This window comes from Mus caroli, chromosome 12 (genome assembly GCF_900094665.2).
Source record: "Mus caroli chromosome 12, CAROLI_EIJ_v1.1, whole genome shotgun sequence".
Classification (NCBI taxonomy): domain Eukaryota; kingdom Metazoa; phylum Chordata; class Mammalia; order Rodentia; family Muridae; genus Mus; species Mus caroli.
The window spans coordinates 73,595,267-73,615,274 of NC_034581.1; the positions used below are offsets into that span (position 1 = coordinate 73,595,267).

General features: G+C 42.7%; 2 protein-coding genes across 3 annotated transcripts in view; one reads left to right on the forward strand and one right to left on the reverse strand.

The window, feature by feature from the left end:
- The window catches only part of Arg2 (arginase 2), a 26,995-nt gene extending 24,540 nt beyond the window's left edge, over nucleotides 1-2,455 (forward strand). The window contains exon 8 of the mRNA XM_021178768.2: nucleotides 1,979-2,455. Within this exon, the coding sequence (XP_021034427.1) occupies nucleotides 1,979-2,184 (206 nt within the window). The 3' untranslated portion in view covers nucleotides 2,185-2,455. The remainder of the gene's footprint in view (nucleotides 1-1,978) is intronic.
- On the reverse strand, nucleotides 2,408-19,136 carry Vti1b (vesicle transport through interaction with t-SNAREs 1B). Of its 2 annotated transcripts, XM_021178769.2 has the most exons (6): nucleotides 18,678-19,135; nucleotides 12,389-12,447; nucleotides 10,988-11,179; nucleotides 6,509-6,682; nucleotides 3,916-3,977; nucleotides 2,408-2,725 (listed from the first exon to the last, which is right to left on the reverse strand). In XM_021178769.2, exons 1-6 carry the CDS (start codon nucleotides 18,790-18,792, stop codon nucleotides 2,629-2,631), a joined length of 699 nt encoding a protein of 232 aa, XP_021034428.1. In that variant the 5' UTR covers nucleotides 18,793-19,135; the 3' UTR covers nucleotides 2,408-2,628. The 2 variants fall into 2 exon arrangements, with proteins under 2 accessions (XP_021034428.1, XP_029340594.1); XM_029484734.1 differs by lacking the exon at nucleotides 12,389-12,447 and having other exon boundaries at nucleotides 18,678-19,136.
- Nucleotides 19,137-20,008: the final 872 nt, after the last annotated feature.

Sequence of the window (20,008 nt, forward strand, 5' to 3'; positions counted from 1 at the left end):
ATAAATAGAGAGGAAATGGAGTATCTATACAAAAAAAAAAAAAAAAAAAAAAAAAAAAAAAAAAAAAAAAGACTCACTAGGGACACAGGTTCCTGGGCAGGAAATGATGACAATGAAATGTTAACATCCTTAGTTACTGTAATTTTGTATAATACACTCAACTATGCATCACTAAGATTGCAAGAAACACTGGAGAGTTTGTCATGTACCATAATGTAATATAAATGAACCATTAGGTATTACAATATACCTTATATGACTTTATAGTCAGCCTAAATATTCTTAAATACTTGTGTTATTGAATTTTAGTTTATTCAGATCACTCTTTAAAAGGTAGATTAACCCAGAGTAAGTGTTAAGAATCTCAGGGGAAGTAGGCCAGATAAGGAGGGATAGAAGTGGAAAGCAGCTGTAGATTAAGTTCCTTCCTTCAGCCTACTCCAAACAAAGGACCAGTGCTGAGGACTTGGACACGAACTCAAACCCTCAGATTAAGTGACTGAAATCAGGATTGAAACAGTCAACATATGGCTGGGTCTTCTGCTGGGCCAGCCAGATAAAAGTCAGCTATGTCATATGTGGAATCTGTTCTTAGAACTCCGTCATGGAAGTCTGGGCTAGCTGTGGGAGTAAATGCCATTCAGGAGGCTGAGGCAGGCAGACTGATGGTTTGAAGCTAGCCTGGGATACATAGCAGGATCTTGTCTCAAAATAAAAAAAAAATAGTTTACAGCAATAGCTATACTTCTGGGCATGTCATGGCACCTCAAGAGATACTGATGGTGAAGTTAGGAAGATGGCTAAGTGTTTGGTGAAGCAATTGCTGCACAGACATGAAGGCCTGAGTTTGGATCCGCAGAGATAGCGCACACCAGTAATCCTGTGGTAAGATGGAGACAGGAGAATCCCCAGAAACTTGAGGGCCAGCTATCCTGGCATGTTCGAGACCTGCCTCAAAGCAGAAATGAAGGCCAACATCCAAGGTTGTCTTCTGCCCTCCACGTGCACATGGGGGCAGGTACACACACACACACACACACCTTACACAAAAGGATAAAAGAAGTACTGATGGGCTAGGATGCAGCTCAGTGGTAAAGTACATGCTTAGTATGCATAAAGACCCTGGTTCAATCCACAGTCCTGGGTGCGAGGTAAAAGGACCAATAAAACCCCCAAACAGACAAGGGGCCTACAATCCTGACACCAGGGCTTTCCTATTACAGGAGTTGGAACAGGGGTAGGATTTTATAATTGTTCTGTACTAGCACAGTTATCTTAACTTAAATGTGTAGTCAAGAGGATGAGACACAATGGGCTTTCTTAAAATGTCTGTCTGGATGTGTACACTTTTTTTTTTTTACATATATGGACGTGCACACCTGGTTGGTGCCCATGGAAATCCAAGGTGGGTGTTGGATCTTTTGGGATTAAGAGTAAGAGACACTTGTGAGCCACCCTGTGGGTGCCTGGGTCCTCAGTCAGAGGAGCAAATGTTCTTACTGTTGCATCTTGTAAGCCTCTCACGTTTTCTTGTTTGTTTTTGGTTAGTTGGTTTTTAGAGACACAATTTCTCTGTGTAGTCCTGGCTATCCTAGAACTCACTCTGTAGACCATACTGGCCTTGAACTCAGAGATCCGCCCGCCTTTGCCTCCTGAGTGCTGGGATTAAAAGCCTGTGCTACTACTGCCTGGGTGTTTTGTTGCCGAAGTTACTTTTTGTGTCCCTGTTTGTGGAGTGAGGAGTACATGTGGAGATCAGTGGACAACTTGCTGGCCTGGCTCTCTCAATCTCACATGGGGCCCAAGGATCAAACTCTGCTAATCAGGCTTGGCTGAGCCACCTTTCCAGACTGCAGAGGGCTTTCTGATTGTAGGCCATTTTATATTGGAAAATGACTTGTTTTTATGAGTGGAACAACCCTCACTGAAAGTGGCAGCCAGGGCATGTTCTAAAGTCTTTTACCTTTTATTGTTCCAGGGTTGCTGTCAGCTCTGGATCTTGTTGAAGTCAATCCTCATTTGGCCACTTCTGAGGAAGAGGCCAAGGCAACAGCCAGACTAGCAGTGGACGTGATTGCTTCAAGTTTTGGTCAGACAAGAGAAGGAGGACACATTGTCTATGACCACCTTCCTACTCCTAGTTCACCACATGAATCAGAAAATGAAGAATGTGTGAGAATTTAGGAAATACTGTACTCTGGCACCTTTCACAACAGCATTCCAGAGTTGCAAGGCATTCGAAGGGACAGATATGAAATGGCTATCTGGATCAATATTGCCTTAATGAGAACATCTGTGCACTCTCACAACTGTAAAACTCCCTTCTCTAGTTTGGTCACCAACACTATTACTGTAAATGTTTTTTTTTGTTGTTTTTGAAGTTTACAAGCTATTAATGTTATACATGTAAGATTGAAGGAGTCATAAACAGCATTTATTACCTTAGTATATCATACTGGTCTTGTTGCTGTTCCTTCACATTTTCGTGGTTTTCCATTGCCCTCCCTCCCATAGTCTGACAAGACAATACATTCTTGAACCGTTAGCCCACAGCAGCAACACATATCCCTATGTAACACCATTCATTCAGAGTAAGATGCTGGTCCACAAGGCCTTCCCTACAGAAGTTCAATGGTGTCGAAAGAATTTATAATACACCAGACCGACCAGGATGGCTAGCTCCAGCAAGATGATGACGGAGAGCAGCAACTTGTTGGTTATCACTCTACAAAGACAAGCAGAGTAAGTTGACATGAGTCTGCGCAATCTTATTTCTAGCTGTTTCTAATGCTAGACAGTGAGGTAGATGGAGTTTGAGTTTGGCTACACAGCCACACAGCAGGAAGCACTGTCCTTTGGACAGTGACAATTCATGGTGCTCTTGGCTTAAGTGAGGGACAACACTGACTACATCACAAAAATGTGGGAAACAGGACTATAACACTAAAACGTAATGACCTCTTGACTCTAAAAATTCCTCTACTTATCCTGCTGTTTTAAATATGGTCCTACCAGCCATACATACGCTACGGGTGCACTCTTTAGTGTCAAAGTCGATTAAGCCCACGGCCGGGTCCTGCTTGTAGGATGAGGAACTAGTGGCCTTGAGATCTGCTTTTCAGTGTCTTGTAAACTTCTCCCTTCTTACTCTTCCCTATTTCTCCCTCTGCTCTACTACCTCAATAGTCACTCACCAAAAATTTTACTTCAGATTATCATCTCGTTTCTCCTTACTTTAAGGAATTTACTAGTGTTTGGGGGAAATCTTCTCCCACTGCTTGTTCTATGCATGGATTACTGAAGCTCACATGCACCAAGGACACGCCACACTAGGTACCCAGCTTAGCCCAAATGGCACCATCTCCCTTCGGCTTTTTTTTTTAAACTACTGTTAGGAGTTACCTCAAGGTTGTTTTTTTTTTTTTGTTTAGTTTTTTTAAATTAGTGAACACAGGTATGTGCATACTACACAGTTCATTTGTGGCAGTCCGAGGACAGCTTTGGGGATAGCCCTCTCCCATCAATCGTCAGGCTCATGCCACAACCACTTTACCTCCTGCTAGCTTGTTTTTGTTCTTTTAAAATACTTCTTGCTAACAAGACAGGCCTCCCAAAAAAGGCCTGCCATGAAAGGCAAGAACTAAGTACTACCCGTGCTCCCGCACCGGGTGTTCATAAACGTTCCCGGGAGCGGAAAAGCTCGACTGTTCCTTAGGTCTCCTCTAAGAGAGAGACTGGGGTTGACATTGTTCAGCAGACAGGTTTTCTGCTATTTATGTTGGAACAACCTATGAATTTAACAAACTATCTCCTGAGATATGTAACTATACAAACTATGTTGTCCTTTGCTTGTTGAGTTATATCTTAGTTGAAATACATTAAATGTCAAGAATTTGTGGGGTTTTTGAAACTTACTTTCTGGACATTGAGCGAAGAATCTTCCGGCTTTTGCTCAAGTTTTCATTTGTATTTACCAGCTGGAAGAGAAAATAATAGGTCATCTCCTAATCCTTTAAAAAAAAATCTATAGAATTTGAACATGGGCATTAAAAAGGTCTTTGTCAAGACACAAAGAATCAAATGAATTTAATAGCTTATATCTAAGCTATTAAGTATAAGTAAAGGAACCTAGAAAAGTCAAGGTGTTTGCGTGCTCGTTAAGCAGGGAAGCACTATATCTCATTGTTCCTATAGGCATGGGTGGCTGTGAGGTCACTAATCCTTCACCTTGGCTATTCAGATAGGAAAGCGACAGGCATGGTAGCATGGTGACGTACACTTTTAATCCCAGAAGCAGGCTTGGCAAGTTGAAGCCAGCCTGGTCTAGACAGGTTCCAGGACAGCCAGGGCTACATGAGACTCAGCCTCAGGAAAAGAACAAAAAAAAAGGGGCGGGGAGGAGAATAGTGCCACAGTTTTAAAACCAAGCCTTTCTGACTGCCATATAGGCTATAAGGTTTTACCTATGCCGGGCCAGTGACTGCAGGGCAACCTAAGACTTGAATCTCATCACTTAAATACTTGGAGAGCCTCCTGAGTTGGTATTTGCTTGTGTTTTTAAGGGTTTACTTTTACGTATGTGAGTGTTTGCTTGAATGTATGTATGTGCACCGCATGGATATGTGGTGTCCTCAGAAGTCAAAAGAGGGCATCAGATCCTGTGGAACTGGATACATGGTTGTGAGCTGTCATGAATAGGAAAACAGAGCTGGAGAGGTGACCCAACACATAAAACCACTTGCTGCTGTGCTGGGCGGTGGTAGCACATGCCTTTAATCCCAGCACTTAGGAGGCAGAGGCAGGCGGATTTCTGAGTTTGAGGCCAGCCTGGTCTACAAAGTGAGTTCCAGGACAGCCAGGGCTACACAGAGAAACCCTGTCTCGAAAAACCAAAAGAAAAAAAAAAAGAAAAAAAAGGCACTTGCTGCTTGTCCAGAGGACCTGAGTTTATTGCTGGGACGGGTATGGCAGTTTACAACCATAACTCCAGTTCCAGGGAATCTGATGTCTTCTGGCTTCCTTAGGCACCAGGACCATGTGTGTGTGTGTGTGTGTGTGTATATATATATATATATATATATATATATATATATATATATATATATATATAGGCAAAACACCTACACACATAATTTTTTTTAAGAATAGAAAAATATGCTGTTAGACCTGAAATTAAAATCTCCTTTCACTGAATCCTTACTGGTGTTTTCACATTCTCTTTTCATGAATAAAATAAGATATGGAATAGTATAAATCATTATTGCTTTGTGGCCCAGCATGGTGGCACACAATCTTAATCCCAGTAGGCAGAGGCAGGAGGATCACTGAGTTACAGGTCAGCAGTCAGGCCTAAATAGCAAGATTCAACTCACAAATATTATAGACACATCTATGTATTTTTGTGTGTTTATGTCTGTTGTATGTGCACATCTGTGTGGGTATGGAGGGTACCTTCCTTGACTGCTCTCCACACTGTAGGCAATTCTGGCATTATTATCTCTTTTAAAAACACAGAAATAGGGGCTGGAGAGATGGCTCAGTGGTTAAGAGCACTGGCTGCTCTTCCAGAGGGCCCAGGTTTAATTCCCAGCACCCACATGGCAGCTCACAACCATCTATAACTCTAGTTCCAGGGCATCTGATGCCCTCACACAGACATACATGTAGTCAAAACACCAATGCACATAAAATAAAAGTAAATCTTAGGAAAAAAACCCCACAGATATATAAGAATATGTTTTTGTTTTAATCCCAGGTATGAGAGATGGGGCTACTTCAGATTGTCCATAGCAGCTGACTTTGATTTGCCTCGTGCAGGGGTGTGATTTTGCCACCAGCATATAGTTTCTGTGACTGTGTGATGTTTGGAGTTCTGGGGACTTTTCAGAGGGTAGATAAATGCTAGAGTCCCAAGAAACAAGATGGGTTGATTGGTGGTGGTGGTTGTCGGTCATGGTTTCTCAAGTAGTTAAGCACAAAGAGATGAGAAGAAATTAGAAATCTTGGAGATCAAACTTGACACAAGAAGCTCTATACTCCTAGTCAGCAGGAAGTAGCCAAACAGTAACATCACCCCCTTTCTTTCCTCTCTTTCCTTTTTCCTCTGCTATCTTGTGTTGGGGGTTGAGAGGGTGGGGAAGGGTAGAAGAACCCGCAAAAACTGGCTACACCACCTTATTAAGAAAGGACCTCTCAATACACTGGGCTGGCCAGCATCTCCAAAGATCTACCTTTTTCTAATCCTCACCCCCAAACTCTGGGGTTACAAATGCATGGGCATCTGTACTGACTTTATTGACAAATCATCTCCTTTGGCTCTGTATTAATTCTAATGGGGAATCTTTTAGCCCAGCAATTTAAAAATTGTGAAAAGGGGGGGGGTGTTATTCCCAGAGAGAGAGAATAAAAGAGTTATTTCCAGAATTCAGAACTGCTGTAGTGTCTGGCTTTAGTACGGCATCTAGTCCTTATGAAGGACCCTCCTATTTTACACATTGCCCAGACTTACTCTGCTCTTAGTACGTTCCAACTGGTCTCGTTGCTCCCCCAACTCTTCTATGATTTCTGTACCAATTTGATCAGTTTCTGTGGCAATCCGATGAGAACGCTCAATGCTTTGGGTAGCCCGGTTCAGGCTTTCAGTGCCTTGGAGGAGTAATGCTCTTTGAGACTGTAGTCGATTCTGACAGGAGTAAGGAAGAAAAGTTTTAGGCTACTTCCATTAAGAATTTTTTGTCAATACATTCCTTGTGACTTTCTTCTTTCACTACAGTTTTTCCTTTCTTTCTGCAGGGAACTGATTCTAGGGCACTCTACTGAAGTCCTACGTATAAGTATCTGCATATAACATCTATCTATCTCCTCCCAATTCATTAAATCATCTTTAGATTATGTATACCTGAGAAAAGGTAAATATTATGTAAATATTGTTCAAGAGAATCATGACAAGAAAATCATGACAAGATTTATTTATGCGTGTGTACATGTGCACCAGGGTGCCCATGGATGCCAGGAGAAGGTATTGGATCCCTCAAAACTGGATTTTTTTTTTTTTTTTTTTTTTTTGAGACAGAGTCCTACTGTGTAGTCCTGGCAAACCTTGAACTTAACTATGTAGACCAGCCTGGCTTCAACTCACTGAGATCCATCTGTCTCTGCCTTCCAAGTGCAAGGATGAAAAGCTAGGTGCCACCATGCCTGGACAGATGTAATACTTTAAAAGTATTTTCAATCCAAAGCTGACTGGGTATTCAGCTGCAATGGGTATGAAGAGTTGGTTAGCTGTGCTTTTTAAAACTGAATCAAAGATTCTAATGAATCATAAGATCCTCTTCAAGGTCCTAGACTAAAGCAGGTACATCCCACTTCCTGTTATACTTCTGAAAAAAGAATGGAAAAAAACGGAGCATTTTTCTTGTAGACCAGTTAAAATCCATTATAAACTTGTAATTGGTTACTAGCAACTTCAGTCAGCATCCAGACTTGAGAAGGTGGTAGTGTGTGCAAAAATGACCTGATTAGCTTGTGACTTTAAAACTTAAAACTCTTTCAAATATTTATTCATTTTTGTTTTTTGAGACAGTCTCACTGTAATTGAAGCTGGCTTCAAATGCATCATGACCCTCCTGGCTCAACATCCAAGTGCTGGAACTGTAAATGTGTGTCATCATGCCTGGCTAGCCTTTAATAGTGCCACAAGTAAACAACTAACTCCCCAAAACTCTAGAAAATAATTAGCTCCCATTTGACTGGTCCTGAAGATTTATAGACCATAAATAAAGTATTCTTTCTCAGCATAGAAGTCACTAAAAGCTAGAGACATTGATATATTCTTGAAAAAAGTTCTATGGCTACAATCTGTTTGTGAAATCCACCAATACCACCAACAAAGAACATCATCTCATGCCAAACAGCACTCTCAAGTTATCACGCTGGTGCTTGTTCACAGAGATGGGAGAATCTGAACCTCAAGCAAGCTTCCCTAACTTCCCAAGAACTCTTCATCTTTACTGAAATTTTTTCTCTTTAATCCTAAATGCAGCACGACTACAAAACCAGCCCACGTCTGGCCAGAATCAATAAAGATGGACAGAGCTGGGGTAGCACACATAATCAAGAGGGGCTCAGCTCACAGAGCTTACTACAGAGCAGGTGGCAAATGGCATAAGATGTCATCAACAATTAAGATTCTTAATCCAAGCACTCAGGAGGCAGAGGCAGGCAGATCTGAGTTCTAGGATAGTCAGGGTTACATAGAGAAATCCTGTATCAAAAAAAGAAAGAAAGAAGAGAAAATTAGCCTCTTGGGCTGGGACGGTGGTGCACACCTTTAATTCCAGCACCCACAAGAGAGGCAGGGGCAAAAGGATCTTTGTGAGTTCAAGGCTAGCCTGATGCACAATAGGGAGTTCAAGGACTATATACTCTCTCAAATTTTTTCTTAAATTAGATTCTTAAAATAAGAATGTCTACTTTACAAATAGCATACAGACGAGTAAGTGAAAAAACCACTGAGGATCAAATAAATCTAATCGTTTGTGGTGCATGCCTGTAATCTTAACATCTAGGAGGCAGATGTGGGAGGATGGCTCTGAGGCCAGCCTGGTCAATATAGTGAGGTTCAGTGCAGCTAAAATGGTGCTGGTGAGATGGTTCAGTGCCAAGCCTGAAGACCTGAGTTCAGTTATGGGGACTCCTGCATGTGGTCCTTTGACTTCCACACACGTGCTTATGCATACATACAAAATAAATAATGTAATAAAGCGAGGCTGGAGCGATGGCTCAGGGATTCGCACTGGCTGTCGTTCAGAGAACCTGGGTTAATTCCCAGCACCCACGTACTGGTTCACAACCATCTGGAACTGCAGTTTCAGGGATCAGTAGCCTCACCTAGCCTCTGTGAGAACTGCATGCACGTGGTGGACATGGAGGTAGACACCTACGCACATAAAATAGAGCAAGAAAAGATAACATCACATAAATCAACCTTGGAAAGACATGAAATAGTTCCACTAAAGGCACACATGTTATCCACATAAATCAGCCTCAGACAGACATGGGATAATCCTACTGAAGGTATATGTGTTATCTACACTATGGACTTGGGCTGCTGAGTCAGCAGCTCTACGGGGTATTTGAGGCCAGTATTGGCATTGCGGTGACAATCCTCTTTCAAGTTGACTTACATGTTTTGAAATTAATAAATTTAAAGTAAATGTTTGGACTTTTCAATACTCTTTTTTTTTTTAGGGGGAAGTTAGCAAAAAAAAAAAAATTACCATAGTGATTTTTTTTTTATAATCTCTGTTTTAACAAATTCTATTTGCCCTTTTCAGCCTTCCTTCACTGGTGTACTCATATGCATCCATTTCAAAATTGTTTTGTTTTCTCTTCAAAAATTGTGTATAAGAAGCCAGGAACTAATGTAGGGGCTACTGCTAGGGAAGATACTTCAAATCTGCTGCAGATCAGCTACCAAGTAGGGCTGTGCATACCCCAGGGACTTGAAGTATTTGTAGGTCAGGTTCTAGGCTGGAGCAAAGCTGAAAAGCTCCCTTATCTTGCTTTGATTGGTGGTCTCTGCACAAAGTGTCTGGCATTGTTCTTCAGTCAGCACCTTGCCATACAAGGCATCGAGCAACCCATCAATGCCTGTGACCCTGGCAATGAGTGCCTATGCTGCCACACAAAATGTGCTGGTCTGGTTGCCATCTGAGGATGAACATTGGTTGCAGCTGACATAGATTCTGACTCGGATAATGACCATTTGCAGCTGTTTGACCCACTCCAGTCTCTAAGTCCCTAAGTCCAATCACTGTGAGCACCAAGTCATACGTTTTGTGTTTTGAGATAGAAGCTGCAGAGCTTGTCAGAGAGGTCTATGGGGCCTCCAAGGGATGCAGCACTGACGGAAGCCTCATTTTGAACTTCGCCATCTCCTCACTGTATGGCTTCCCAGGCCTGCCCCATGACTCTGGGGTTCCCAGCCTCTTACCTTTGCTGCCATCTGTCTCCATGCCAATGTTTTACATTCCTCTCCAAAAGATGTGCTTAAACTTCAGCAATGTTCAGTCAGTAGAACATTGTTTCTCACACTCTAATAAAAATACATCCTGACATAGCATTTACAGTTCTCCTGCTAGCCCTTCTATAGATATTAATTTTGCAGTGCTGGGTCCCTTTCCATTCCTTTTACAAATTCTATGTCAACTTTGCTCTTTGTGGACTATAATCCAAATGCAGCACACTAAATTAAACTTTGGAAATTTTTTATTTTATTCCTTTAACTAGTCAGCTTCTCCAGATGGTTTCAAGATATGGGTTCTTGAAGCCCAATATTATGTCAGAATCATTTGACTTAGAAGCAGTCTAGCAGACTTTACAAGACAAGTTGTCAGAATGGCCCTACTGAGAAGTACTCTGTGTTTCTCTGCCAGGTTCAGGGCCATCTTGATATTAAGCTAACAGAAAGCTTGGATTAATCTTGTAAAAACTACTGTGATGAATTAAAGATCTAACTGACCAGCAGCTGCTTGGGAGGTTGTGATGGGATAGTTACTTGAGAATACCAGACTCTATCTCAAAAACAAAACAAAAACTTAAAATCCAACTGCATGCTGAGAGTATACCCAAGAAAATGATTCTAAAAGGTATATGAAAAAAAGAAAAGCTCAAAAAATGAATTCGATCAACAGGTCAAAATACAGAGTCTAGCTTGGAACAGTTTCTAGGCTTGGTAGAGGCAAAGTACTGTTCTGTCTGTCGGTTTACCTATCTACCTATCTATCTAAGCTCACAAAGAATTCTAGGCACATAGTTAGACAGATTGGAGTTAAAAAGCAGCAACTAGAGTGGAGAATGGCAACTAGAGGCAGGAAAGAGGCCAAGAGTAAGAAAACAGAAACCCGAGACTTCAATATACATTGACAACATAAACCCTCTAGTTCTTGTACCACAGGCCCATATGGAAGGAGTAGCTAACACTTACCAAATGCTCGTTCTCCAAGGCATACGTGCCATACTTCAGGTCTCCTCGGCCTCCAGGTGCGGCTGTCAGAGGTGTACTTCTCACCTCACGGTGGAGTTTAGCAAGGTCCTTCCGGTAGTTTCGCAGCTTAGACATCATAGGGTTACGGAAAGTCAGGGGTGCATATCGTAGTTCTTCCTCCATCTCTGCCAACTAGGAAAGCAGAAAGGGATAAGTAGACAGCCTGGTTTTCCCCTAACCTGGGCATAGGTATCCAAAATAACAAGTATGTTTTTGTGGCAGAGGCCACAAATGCCACATCCACTTGAAGTGCCTGACATAGTTTCTAGCAGACATTCACTCACGAAAGCATGTGGTGGGCTAGAGAGACAGGAAAGTGCTTGCCCTGCAAATATGAGGATCTAAATTCAATGTCCAGAACCATGCAGATAACACTGGGGATGGCAGCATGTACTTATAGTCCCAGTGCTGGCCAGCAAGTTCCAGGGCAGTGACAAAACCTATTTTAAAGACTAAAGAGAAAGAAAAGACAAGGTGGATGGAACTTGAAGAAGGAGATCGCATGCATTTGCAGCCACACAGACACATGCACTTTCACAACAAACACAAGTATTTGATGAATGCACCAGTGGTAGCATGCCTCCCTGCCAATACCAAGCATGCATAAAGACCTAGGCTCTATACCTAACAATGCAAATAAGTGTGCATGGACATATATGCATGCTCCGTGAATTATATATCTTCTGTGTCAGTAACTGATCTCAGTGGGCAGCTTCAGCAAAGGTATGGGAATGCCCCTACTCCTCATACTCGGAATGTGCCAGCAAAGGCTTATACTTCAGACATCTTCAAACTTTACCTATTTGTGTTGTTAAGCCGGCTCAACACCCATTCCCACCAGTTAGCCTCATTTAATAAGTGCAATGGTTAGTGCTGTTAATTTGATAGGATCTAGAATCACCTAGAAGACAAACTTCTGGACACACCTGTTAGCCTAGGTTAATCTCTGGGGGATTATCTTGACTATTACTCAAAAATCCAAAGGACTCCGCACTGTGGGTAGCACCATTCCCTGCCTAGGACCTGGGATAGAGTGGAGACAGGGAGCTAAGCAGTAGCATGCATTCATCATCACTCTCTGCGATGTGATCAACTGCTTCACGGTCCTACTGCCTTGACTTCTCTACCACATGAACTGTAAGCCGGAACAAATCCTTTCTTCCTTAAGTTGCTTTTGTCTGAATGTTTTATCACAATAACCAAAGAGAACCTAAGAGTGACTTAGAAACAGTCAAAATCAAGATCAGAAGACAGGAAAAAGTTACCTGTTATGAAGCCATAGTATTTCTAGAAAAGATCAAAACCAAGTACAAGAAACAAGTACTTGCTCCCTGTCCTCACCGTTTCATTTGCTTCCTGTTGCTTTTCATCAAAATCTCTGACCAGCTTCTTCTTCTCTTCTAGAAAAGACAGGTGCATTTCAAACACTTATTACTGCTTCTGTACATTTGTAGAGGCATTCCCTCTGCTTAGAATAACCTTCCCATTTTTCCCTAATTTGGGGTAGTAACACTTAACTACCCCTAGAGGCCTAGCTATATTTGGAGACTTGCTTTCACTGTGCCTGAAGGGTGCCTACTGTGTTGGCATTTTGAACCCAGGGAAATACTATTACTGAGGATAAAGCCCAGCGTAACAATTATTTGGTTCTAAAGCCAACAACATCTCTACTACAGGTTGAAATTAACAATCATTCGTAACTTTTTTTCCTCCCCAACCTCATGGAGGACCGGCGCTCTCTCATCAATGTGAATGTCTATCAACACTGGTCTCCACAGTGATTCTGGAATCACCACTGTTGTGCAAAACAAACTCAACATTCACCTCATCTGCTCACTGGTGTGTGATCTCTCTCCCCTACGGTGGCAGGGATAATGACTTGCCCATGAGACTGTCATTTTTCTTTCAGTCCTTCCCATGTCATCTAAACTGCTGCACTTGTTTGTTTGTTTGTTTGTTTAAGTAGGCTCACTATGTGGGCCAGGCTGCCTTCAAATTTGCAGTCCTCCTGCCTCAGTTTCCCAAATGCTAGAATTATAATGAGTACAGCCATTACTGGCTGGGTTTGTCTTTAATAGAAGTTACTGATCTTCCCTTTTAGCAGTATAGTAAGAGAAAACGCCCCAGTTTCAAAGCAATAATATTTAAATAAATATTATTTCATCTTTACTATATTTCTTTTGATCATTTATAATATGAAGATTTTCACTTAGAATAAAATTTCCTTTAAAGCTAACTGTATTAGACACATACATTTTTACAAGAATACACGGATAAAGTGAGAATGTTTGTTTTATTTTGTTTTTGGATTTTTCGAGACAGGGTTTCTCTGTGTAGCCCTGGCTGTCCTGAAACCCACTTTGTAGACCAGGCTGGCCTCGAACTCAGAAATCTGCCTGCCTCTGCCTCCCAAGTGCTGGGATGAAAGGCGTGTGCCACCACTGCCCGGTGAGAATGTTTAAGAGTAAAAATGACACCTGGTAAACTTTTGTAGAGGGAAGAGCCCTGGCTGGTCAGGGGATTAGGTTTTGGCACCAGTGATGAACCTTTCTTGACATGAAAGGAAGCATGGGAAATTTTCATTTCTTGGCTGTAAAATAAGGAAGCCGATCATTCCTTCAGATCTGACAAGCAGCAATCAGCTTTATTTGTGAAAAATGTGAATTTTTAAAAATGGATGCATCCCCTGGGTGTGGTGGCTCACATCTTTATTCCTATGCAGAGGTGGGCATCTTGATCCTTGTGTGTGAGGCCAGCCTGGTCTAGTGAGTTCTAGGATAGCCAGAGCTACACAGTGAGACCCTGCTTCAAAAACAAACAAAAACATTCACCTGAATGATCTACATGTGGAAATCTACACATAATTTACTTATTACAAAGTTACCACTGCTTACAATAGTTTTTAAATTCACTTTCTCTTCTGAGACAGGGTCTCATGTAGCTAAAACTCAGCACTGCCTTGGTAGCCAAGGATGACCCTGATCTTCCGATGCTCTTGCCACCACCTTCCAACTCACTACTTACTATGTCTACCCACCTGTCTGATACTCCCTGGACATACACAAGGCACTCTTCATACTACTTACAACACAACACAAAACAAACAACAAACCACAAACAAACACACAAAACAAGACCCAAGGACCCATTAATTAAAAAAAGAAAAAGGAAAGGTTTAACAAATGGTGCACATCTGCGCTATCTGTGATGTAACTGAGACGGACAGCAAAGCATCTGTCCCCCCCACCCCCCTTCCTGAGGGGCTGTGCTCTTAGTCACCAAGAATGGAAAAAAAACACTTGCAGTCAAGAATAGCTACTTCCACAAGAGCTGAGTGTCACTACTCCTACAACAGAGCATAGATCCAAACTCAAGTACACCCCCTTCCTGATCTAAGCTAGGCAGCATCCCTTTCCTAGCTCAGATTTTTCTACAGCAGTGTCATTTTTTACCTACACTCAAAGAGGCAACTTCTAGACCAATTCAAGAAAAGCGTGTCAGTGAAAGTGGTGGGGGAGGTAGCAGTTTGATGATGGGAACTGCTTTCACCCACTTTCCTGTGTCACCTTTATTTATTACCTTTCAAAACAGAACTTCACCTTTGAGCTCTTTTATGGACTCCTAGATTTAAAACAAAGGAAAAACCTAAGAACCTAGAAAGGGCTCTTTCCAGTCTTGGCTCCACCACGACAAAAAAAAAAAAAAAAAAAAAAAAAAAAAAAGAAGAAGAAGAAGAAACAAGTCATACCAAAAAGGGACACAGGCATGTGTGCAGGCAACTCATTCTATGAATCATTCTATGAACTGAAGGTGATGTATGCCCAAGGACAAAGCCATAAAGAAGTTCCAAATATCATAAAGGCTACTACCATCAGGGACATTTTCAACTTGAGTGTCTTTGATGCTTCTGTGATTCCCAAAAGGGCTCTGTCAAGCTGCACTACCCAGGGATCAGTGACATTCATAGCAAGGTAGTCAAGAATCAATCTCGTGAAGTTGGAAGGACCTAACACCCCCACCATGATTTAGACCAGCTGGTGCTGCCCCTCAACCTCCATCAAAGCCCATAGGGCAGAAAAACATCTAGGAAAATAGATGTTAGAAAAGTAAATATTAAGAAATCAAAAGAGGCTTGTCTCTACTGAACTGAGGAGTCACTAGCTGTTTTTGATGCTTCAGTCTCACATATCAATCAGCATTAGAGCTGGCATAGTTCTCAGAAATTATCAACTTCATTTTACAGCTGTAGAAACTAGAACCTAAGTGGCTGGAGAGATGGCTCAGGGGTTAAGAGCACTGACTGCTATTCCAGAGGTCCTGAGTTCAAATCCCAGCAACCACATGGTGGCTCACAACCATCTGTAATGAGACCTGATGCTCTCTTCTGGTGTGTCTGAAGACAGTGACAGAGTACTCCTAGATATAAAATAAATAAATAAGTAAATAAATCTAAAAGAAAAAGAAAAAAGAAAAGAAACTAACCTGGACAAGTGCCCTCCTCAGGCCATAGGACCTCAAAGTAATGTGCCATTAATGTTGACGCCCTCTTCTTATGGAATATTAACTAATAGGACAGGGAGAAGGCTTCAGTTTCACCAAGAGCTTTAGAACACAAGATTCATTTGCTTTAAGCGCCCTATTGTGGCATTTCTGTAGACTCACAGCTCCTATCTGTAGACTCACTTATGTCATCTGATGAAAGACAACAAAAACATCAGCTCTCTCAGCCTGTTTCCTTTGTAAGTGCAATGCAGTAATGCTGACTCCAGAGGGCACTTAGCAAGCACCAGACACAGTGAACTTTCAAATATTAGGAACTACCATTGAGTCTCAAAGGAAAGCATAGACCTGGAGCAAAACACAATTCAGCAGAGTTGACAGGGTGGGAAGTAACGGAGCTTCTGTAACCTGTGAGTGATTAGTGTTTACCAGCCTGCCTGCATGGCACTTCCTGTTTCCTTCCTAGCTCTAAAGAGATAGCATCTTAGGGCCGGATAGATGGCTTACCAGGTAAAGGTGTTTGCTGCAGCCTGATAACCTGTTTAATCCCCAGGACCCAGCAGTAGAACAAGAAAGCATAAACTGTCCTCTGAGCTCCACATGTACACACACAACAAACAAAACTGAGGTCTCAGGTATCGATACTGGACTTCAAGCAAATTAAAATGGAAAACTGTCAATAATTTTATCACAAGGACAAATGTCTACAGGTACCAGAAAACCAAAATTTGAAACAATAACTATAAGCACTTAACATATTAACCAGATGACAAAATTCCATCCCTTCTGAGGCTTTAGAGAAACCTCTTCAGATGATGCAAAGGCAAGATAAGAAATTACAGCTGTAGGTGATAAATGCTATAAATAGGCTAATACTTACCATACATGGTAAAACTGTTACTGCCACAAAACTCTCCTAAATTAGAATACATGGTGGCAGCTACCCTTCAAGGGCCATGAGAATACAGACTATACTTTGGGGAAATAAGTATCTCTTTCGTTCTGGTTGTTTTAAGCAATGTATATACATCAATTTGAAGAGTAATGAAAATGTGAAAAAAAACAAAGAAAAATAAATTATTCTGCTTCAATACCCAGCTATTTTCTTCTAAGAACTCATAGTACTTTAAACAACCAAAAATGACTTTTACAATAATTTAACAAATATAATATGTAGTTTATTATTTGAGAAAGGGTCTCACTGTGTACTCTAGGCTGGCCTTGAACTCATGGAGATTCCCTGCCTCTGCCTCCTAAGTGCTACTAAAGGTATGCACCACCAACTCCGAACATATCTAGTAAATATTTGTCAGATACCTAGGACGTGCTGTGTACTGTTCCAGGGAGTTTAGGTCACATGCTAAACAAACAAACAAACAGACAACAAACAAAAATACTATTTCGTTTCCAGTTCACTGGCTCTCAAACTTAAGCCAGCACTAGAAATCCCTCGAGTGTAGTTAAGACAGACTGCTTGCCATAAGTTTGTGATTCTGCTAGTCAGAATGGGGCCTGAGCATATGCAGCTCCCAAGTTCCCAGATGGTGTTGATGGGCTGATTCATAGACTACAATTCCAAACTACTTTCCTAGTAACTCGAAGACAATACACTGTATCATAAATATGCAAAGTGATGAGTCCATTATAAGTCCAGAATAAGTGTTCTGAGGCTGGGCAATGGGAATGCACGCCTTTAATCCCAGCACTTGGGAGGCAGAGCAGGTGGATCGATAAGTTTGAGGCCAGCCTGGTCTACCGAGTGAGTTCCAGGACAGCCAAGACTACACAGAGAAACCCTGTCTCGAAAAACAAACACAAACCCAAAAAACAAAAACAAGCAAGCAAAAAGAGCATCCTAAGAATAACTGTGTAGAGAGCTAATATTTCTAAATAAAACAACAAACACATATTAATAATAGCTGGTAGCTCTTACTGTTGCCAGACGGTATTTTTAATAGCTTTACATATCTCATTTACTCCCCACAAAAATCCCATTAGTCATGTGCTATGTTTTACTTTATAGTGGAAACTAGTTTGGTTAAAATAACTTGCAAAGTCACATAGATAATAAAAGGTGTATGTAACTTAGGTCGTCTGACTCTAGAACTCTTTTTCTTTTCCTTCCTTTTTTTTTTTTTTGATAGAGTCTCAAGATAGAAGAATCTAGCTGGTCTGGAACTCTGTGTTGCTGTGTAAACCAGGCTGGCCTTGAACTCACCGAGATTCTGTTTCTACCTCCCAAGTGCTGGGATTAAAAGTGTCCACCACTGGCCACCTCTTGAATGGCGGAAAAATATTTTGTCATGCTAGGTACAGAATACACTGTTATCTTTAATCCACAGGTAGACATTCTCATCTACAGCTCAAACGAGTATGCGCCTCTTATTTAAGTTCATTCATTCAACTGATCACGTGAGAAGACACGGCCCCTTCTCAATCTTCCTCCTCACATCCACCAGTCTCATAAATCTCTGCCTCGGCACCACCTGTTGGATTTAATGCTCACTCTCCAGATTCGCATGCTTACCTAGTCAACTGTCAGAAGCTCCTAACACAGTCTCTTATAGCCATTCTCACATCCTCTATCCAGCTATCCGCCGCCTTGCTTCTAAAATGAAATCCACATTACTCCGCTGCTTATGTTCCTTAATGATTTACCCTAGTACGTCAAAAAAGTCTTAATGTGAGACTTCCGGTTCCTCTCCAATGTAGCTGTCTTACTCCCCTCACCTCCCGCCACTGTCTCACATATAAGCTAATCTCTATGGTTACAACTATTTTTAAAATTTCATTGCCTACCAAACTGCCAAACTCCTACATGCCCAACTCCAAATTAAGGGTTTTTGTTTTTTTGTCACAGGAGCACAGATTTAAGAACGCCCTATGCTACTGGGAGAGGAAGGTAACTAAGAATTTGGGGGCTGGGACATGGGAGGCTCGCTAGGAGAGGACACCCTAATGTCTATCCCTTTGCACGCCCCCAGTCACCACAAGAGGCAGCACACCCTGGGCGTCCGGGACCCGACAGCAGCAGGGGGCGTGCCCAAGGGGGAAGCGGGGAGCCCCGGGTCGGTGTTTGGGATCCCGCACCCTGCGGGGTCCTCCCGGCCTGGTCCCGCCCCCGCCTCACCTGTCCCCGCGGTCCCCAGCAGCCGCTCCGGCACCCCTTGTAGGTCTTCAAGGAGGCCGCGGAAGATCTCGTGCAGCTTCTCGAAATGCTCGGAGGAGGCGGCGGAGGTGGCCATGGCGCAGGTTGCGCGTGAGCTGCGGCCACTGAGTCTCCGGGCGCTGGGCCCACTCCCACCTCAGCAATCAGCTGCCCAGCCCCGAAGCCATCACTGCAGCCGCACCTCGGCCTCCCGGAATCAGGCGCTTCCGGGGTCCTCCGAGCCGGACGCCCTCCCCCTGCTTGTCACTGCCGGGCGCCAAAGCCTGACAAGAAGCCGGGGCGGGGCCGACACTCGGCTACTACAGGGGCGCGGCCTCGCGCCAAGGCGAGCGGGTGGCTCCGACCTGGAGACAAACAGTGGGCACAGGGGAGGTACCAAAGGGAAGGGCCCAAGAGAGCCCGCGGGACTGGCGCCTCGGCCGCCTCATCCGGGCCCACCAGTCCTGCAGTGCATGCTGGGAATTGTAGTTAAGTGAGGGAGGACGGCTGTGCAGGGAGGGCCTGGAGTGCCTGTGGTGTCGCGCAGAGACTGGCTAGCACACGCCCCTCGCTGTCATCGCAGTTCCTTCTGCCACCTGACTTCAGTTCATATCCCGTCTAAATGTTCAGTCTCAGCCCTAGATAGATGAGCAGAGGCTTGCCTACCCTCGGATGGTAAAACTCTAATAAAAGTGGGGAGATTAAGTGGCCAGGGTCACATGTTTTCAGAACCGGAAAATGGGCAGCGTGATCCCAGAATACCCACAGCTTTTAGCGGCTGAACCAGTCCAGTCCATTAGGCTGCCCCGGGTTCTCATTCACAACATGTTAAGAATAGACATTTTGACAAACCAAAGTTATATATTGATCAAAGTAATTTTGTCTCTGCCCTTGGGTAATGTATGATTTGGTGTGGAAGATAGACCCATCTTATCTGCCCTTATGTGAAATATATCAACAATTACGAAGTCCTTTCTGTCCTTCCATACGTATAAATTCCTGTGTATACTGTTGGCAGGGTTTCCACAAAGGGCCCACTCTCAAAAGTTTTCGTGGGGATTCAATATTTATACCTGGATATATATGGGGCTGAGGGTGTTACCGAGGGGTACAACACTTATCTAGCATAAGCAAGTCCTATAATCCATCTTCTAAGGTGTGTGTGGGAGTGGGTTCCTGGTGATTTTTGTCTTTGAAGCCCTGGGTTTTACAAGCTTGAATCCACCAACCGTTAAATTCAATGAAAAAATAAAATAAAACACAGTGTGCAGGGATGACAAAATCTGATGTTGTTAGCAGTGGTGTGAAGTCTT

Coding starts and splice junctions, on each gene's coding strand:
- Vti1b (XM_021178769.2), bottom strand. CDS start 18,792: ATGGCCACCTCCGCCGCCTCCTCCGAGCATTTCGAGAAGCTGCACGAG. Junction 6,683..10,987: donor CCTTGGAGAACGAGCATTTG/GTAAGTGTTAGC, acceptor TACTCCTGTCAG/AATCGACTACAGTCTCAAAG. Junction 3,978..6,508: donor TGGAACGTACTAAGAGCAGA/GTAAGTCTGGGC, acceptor TTTCTCTTCCAG/CTGGTAAATACAAATGAAAA.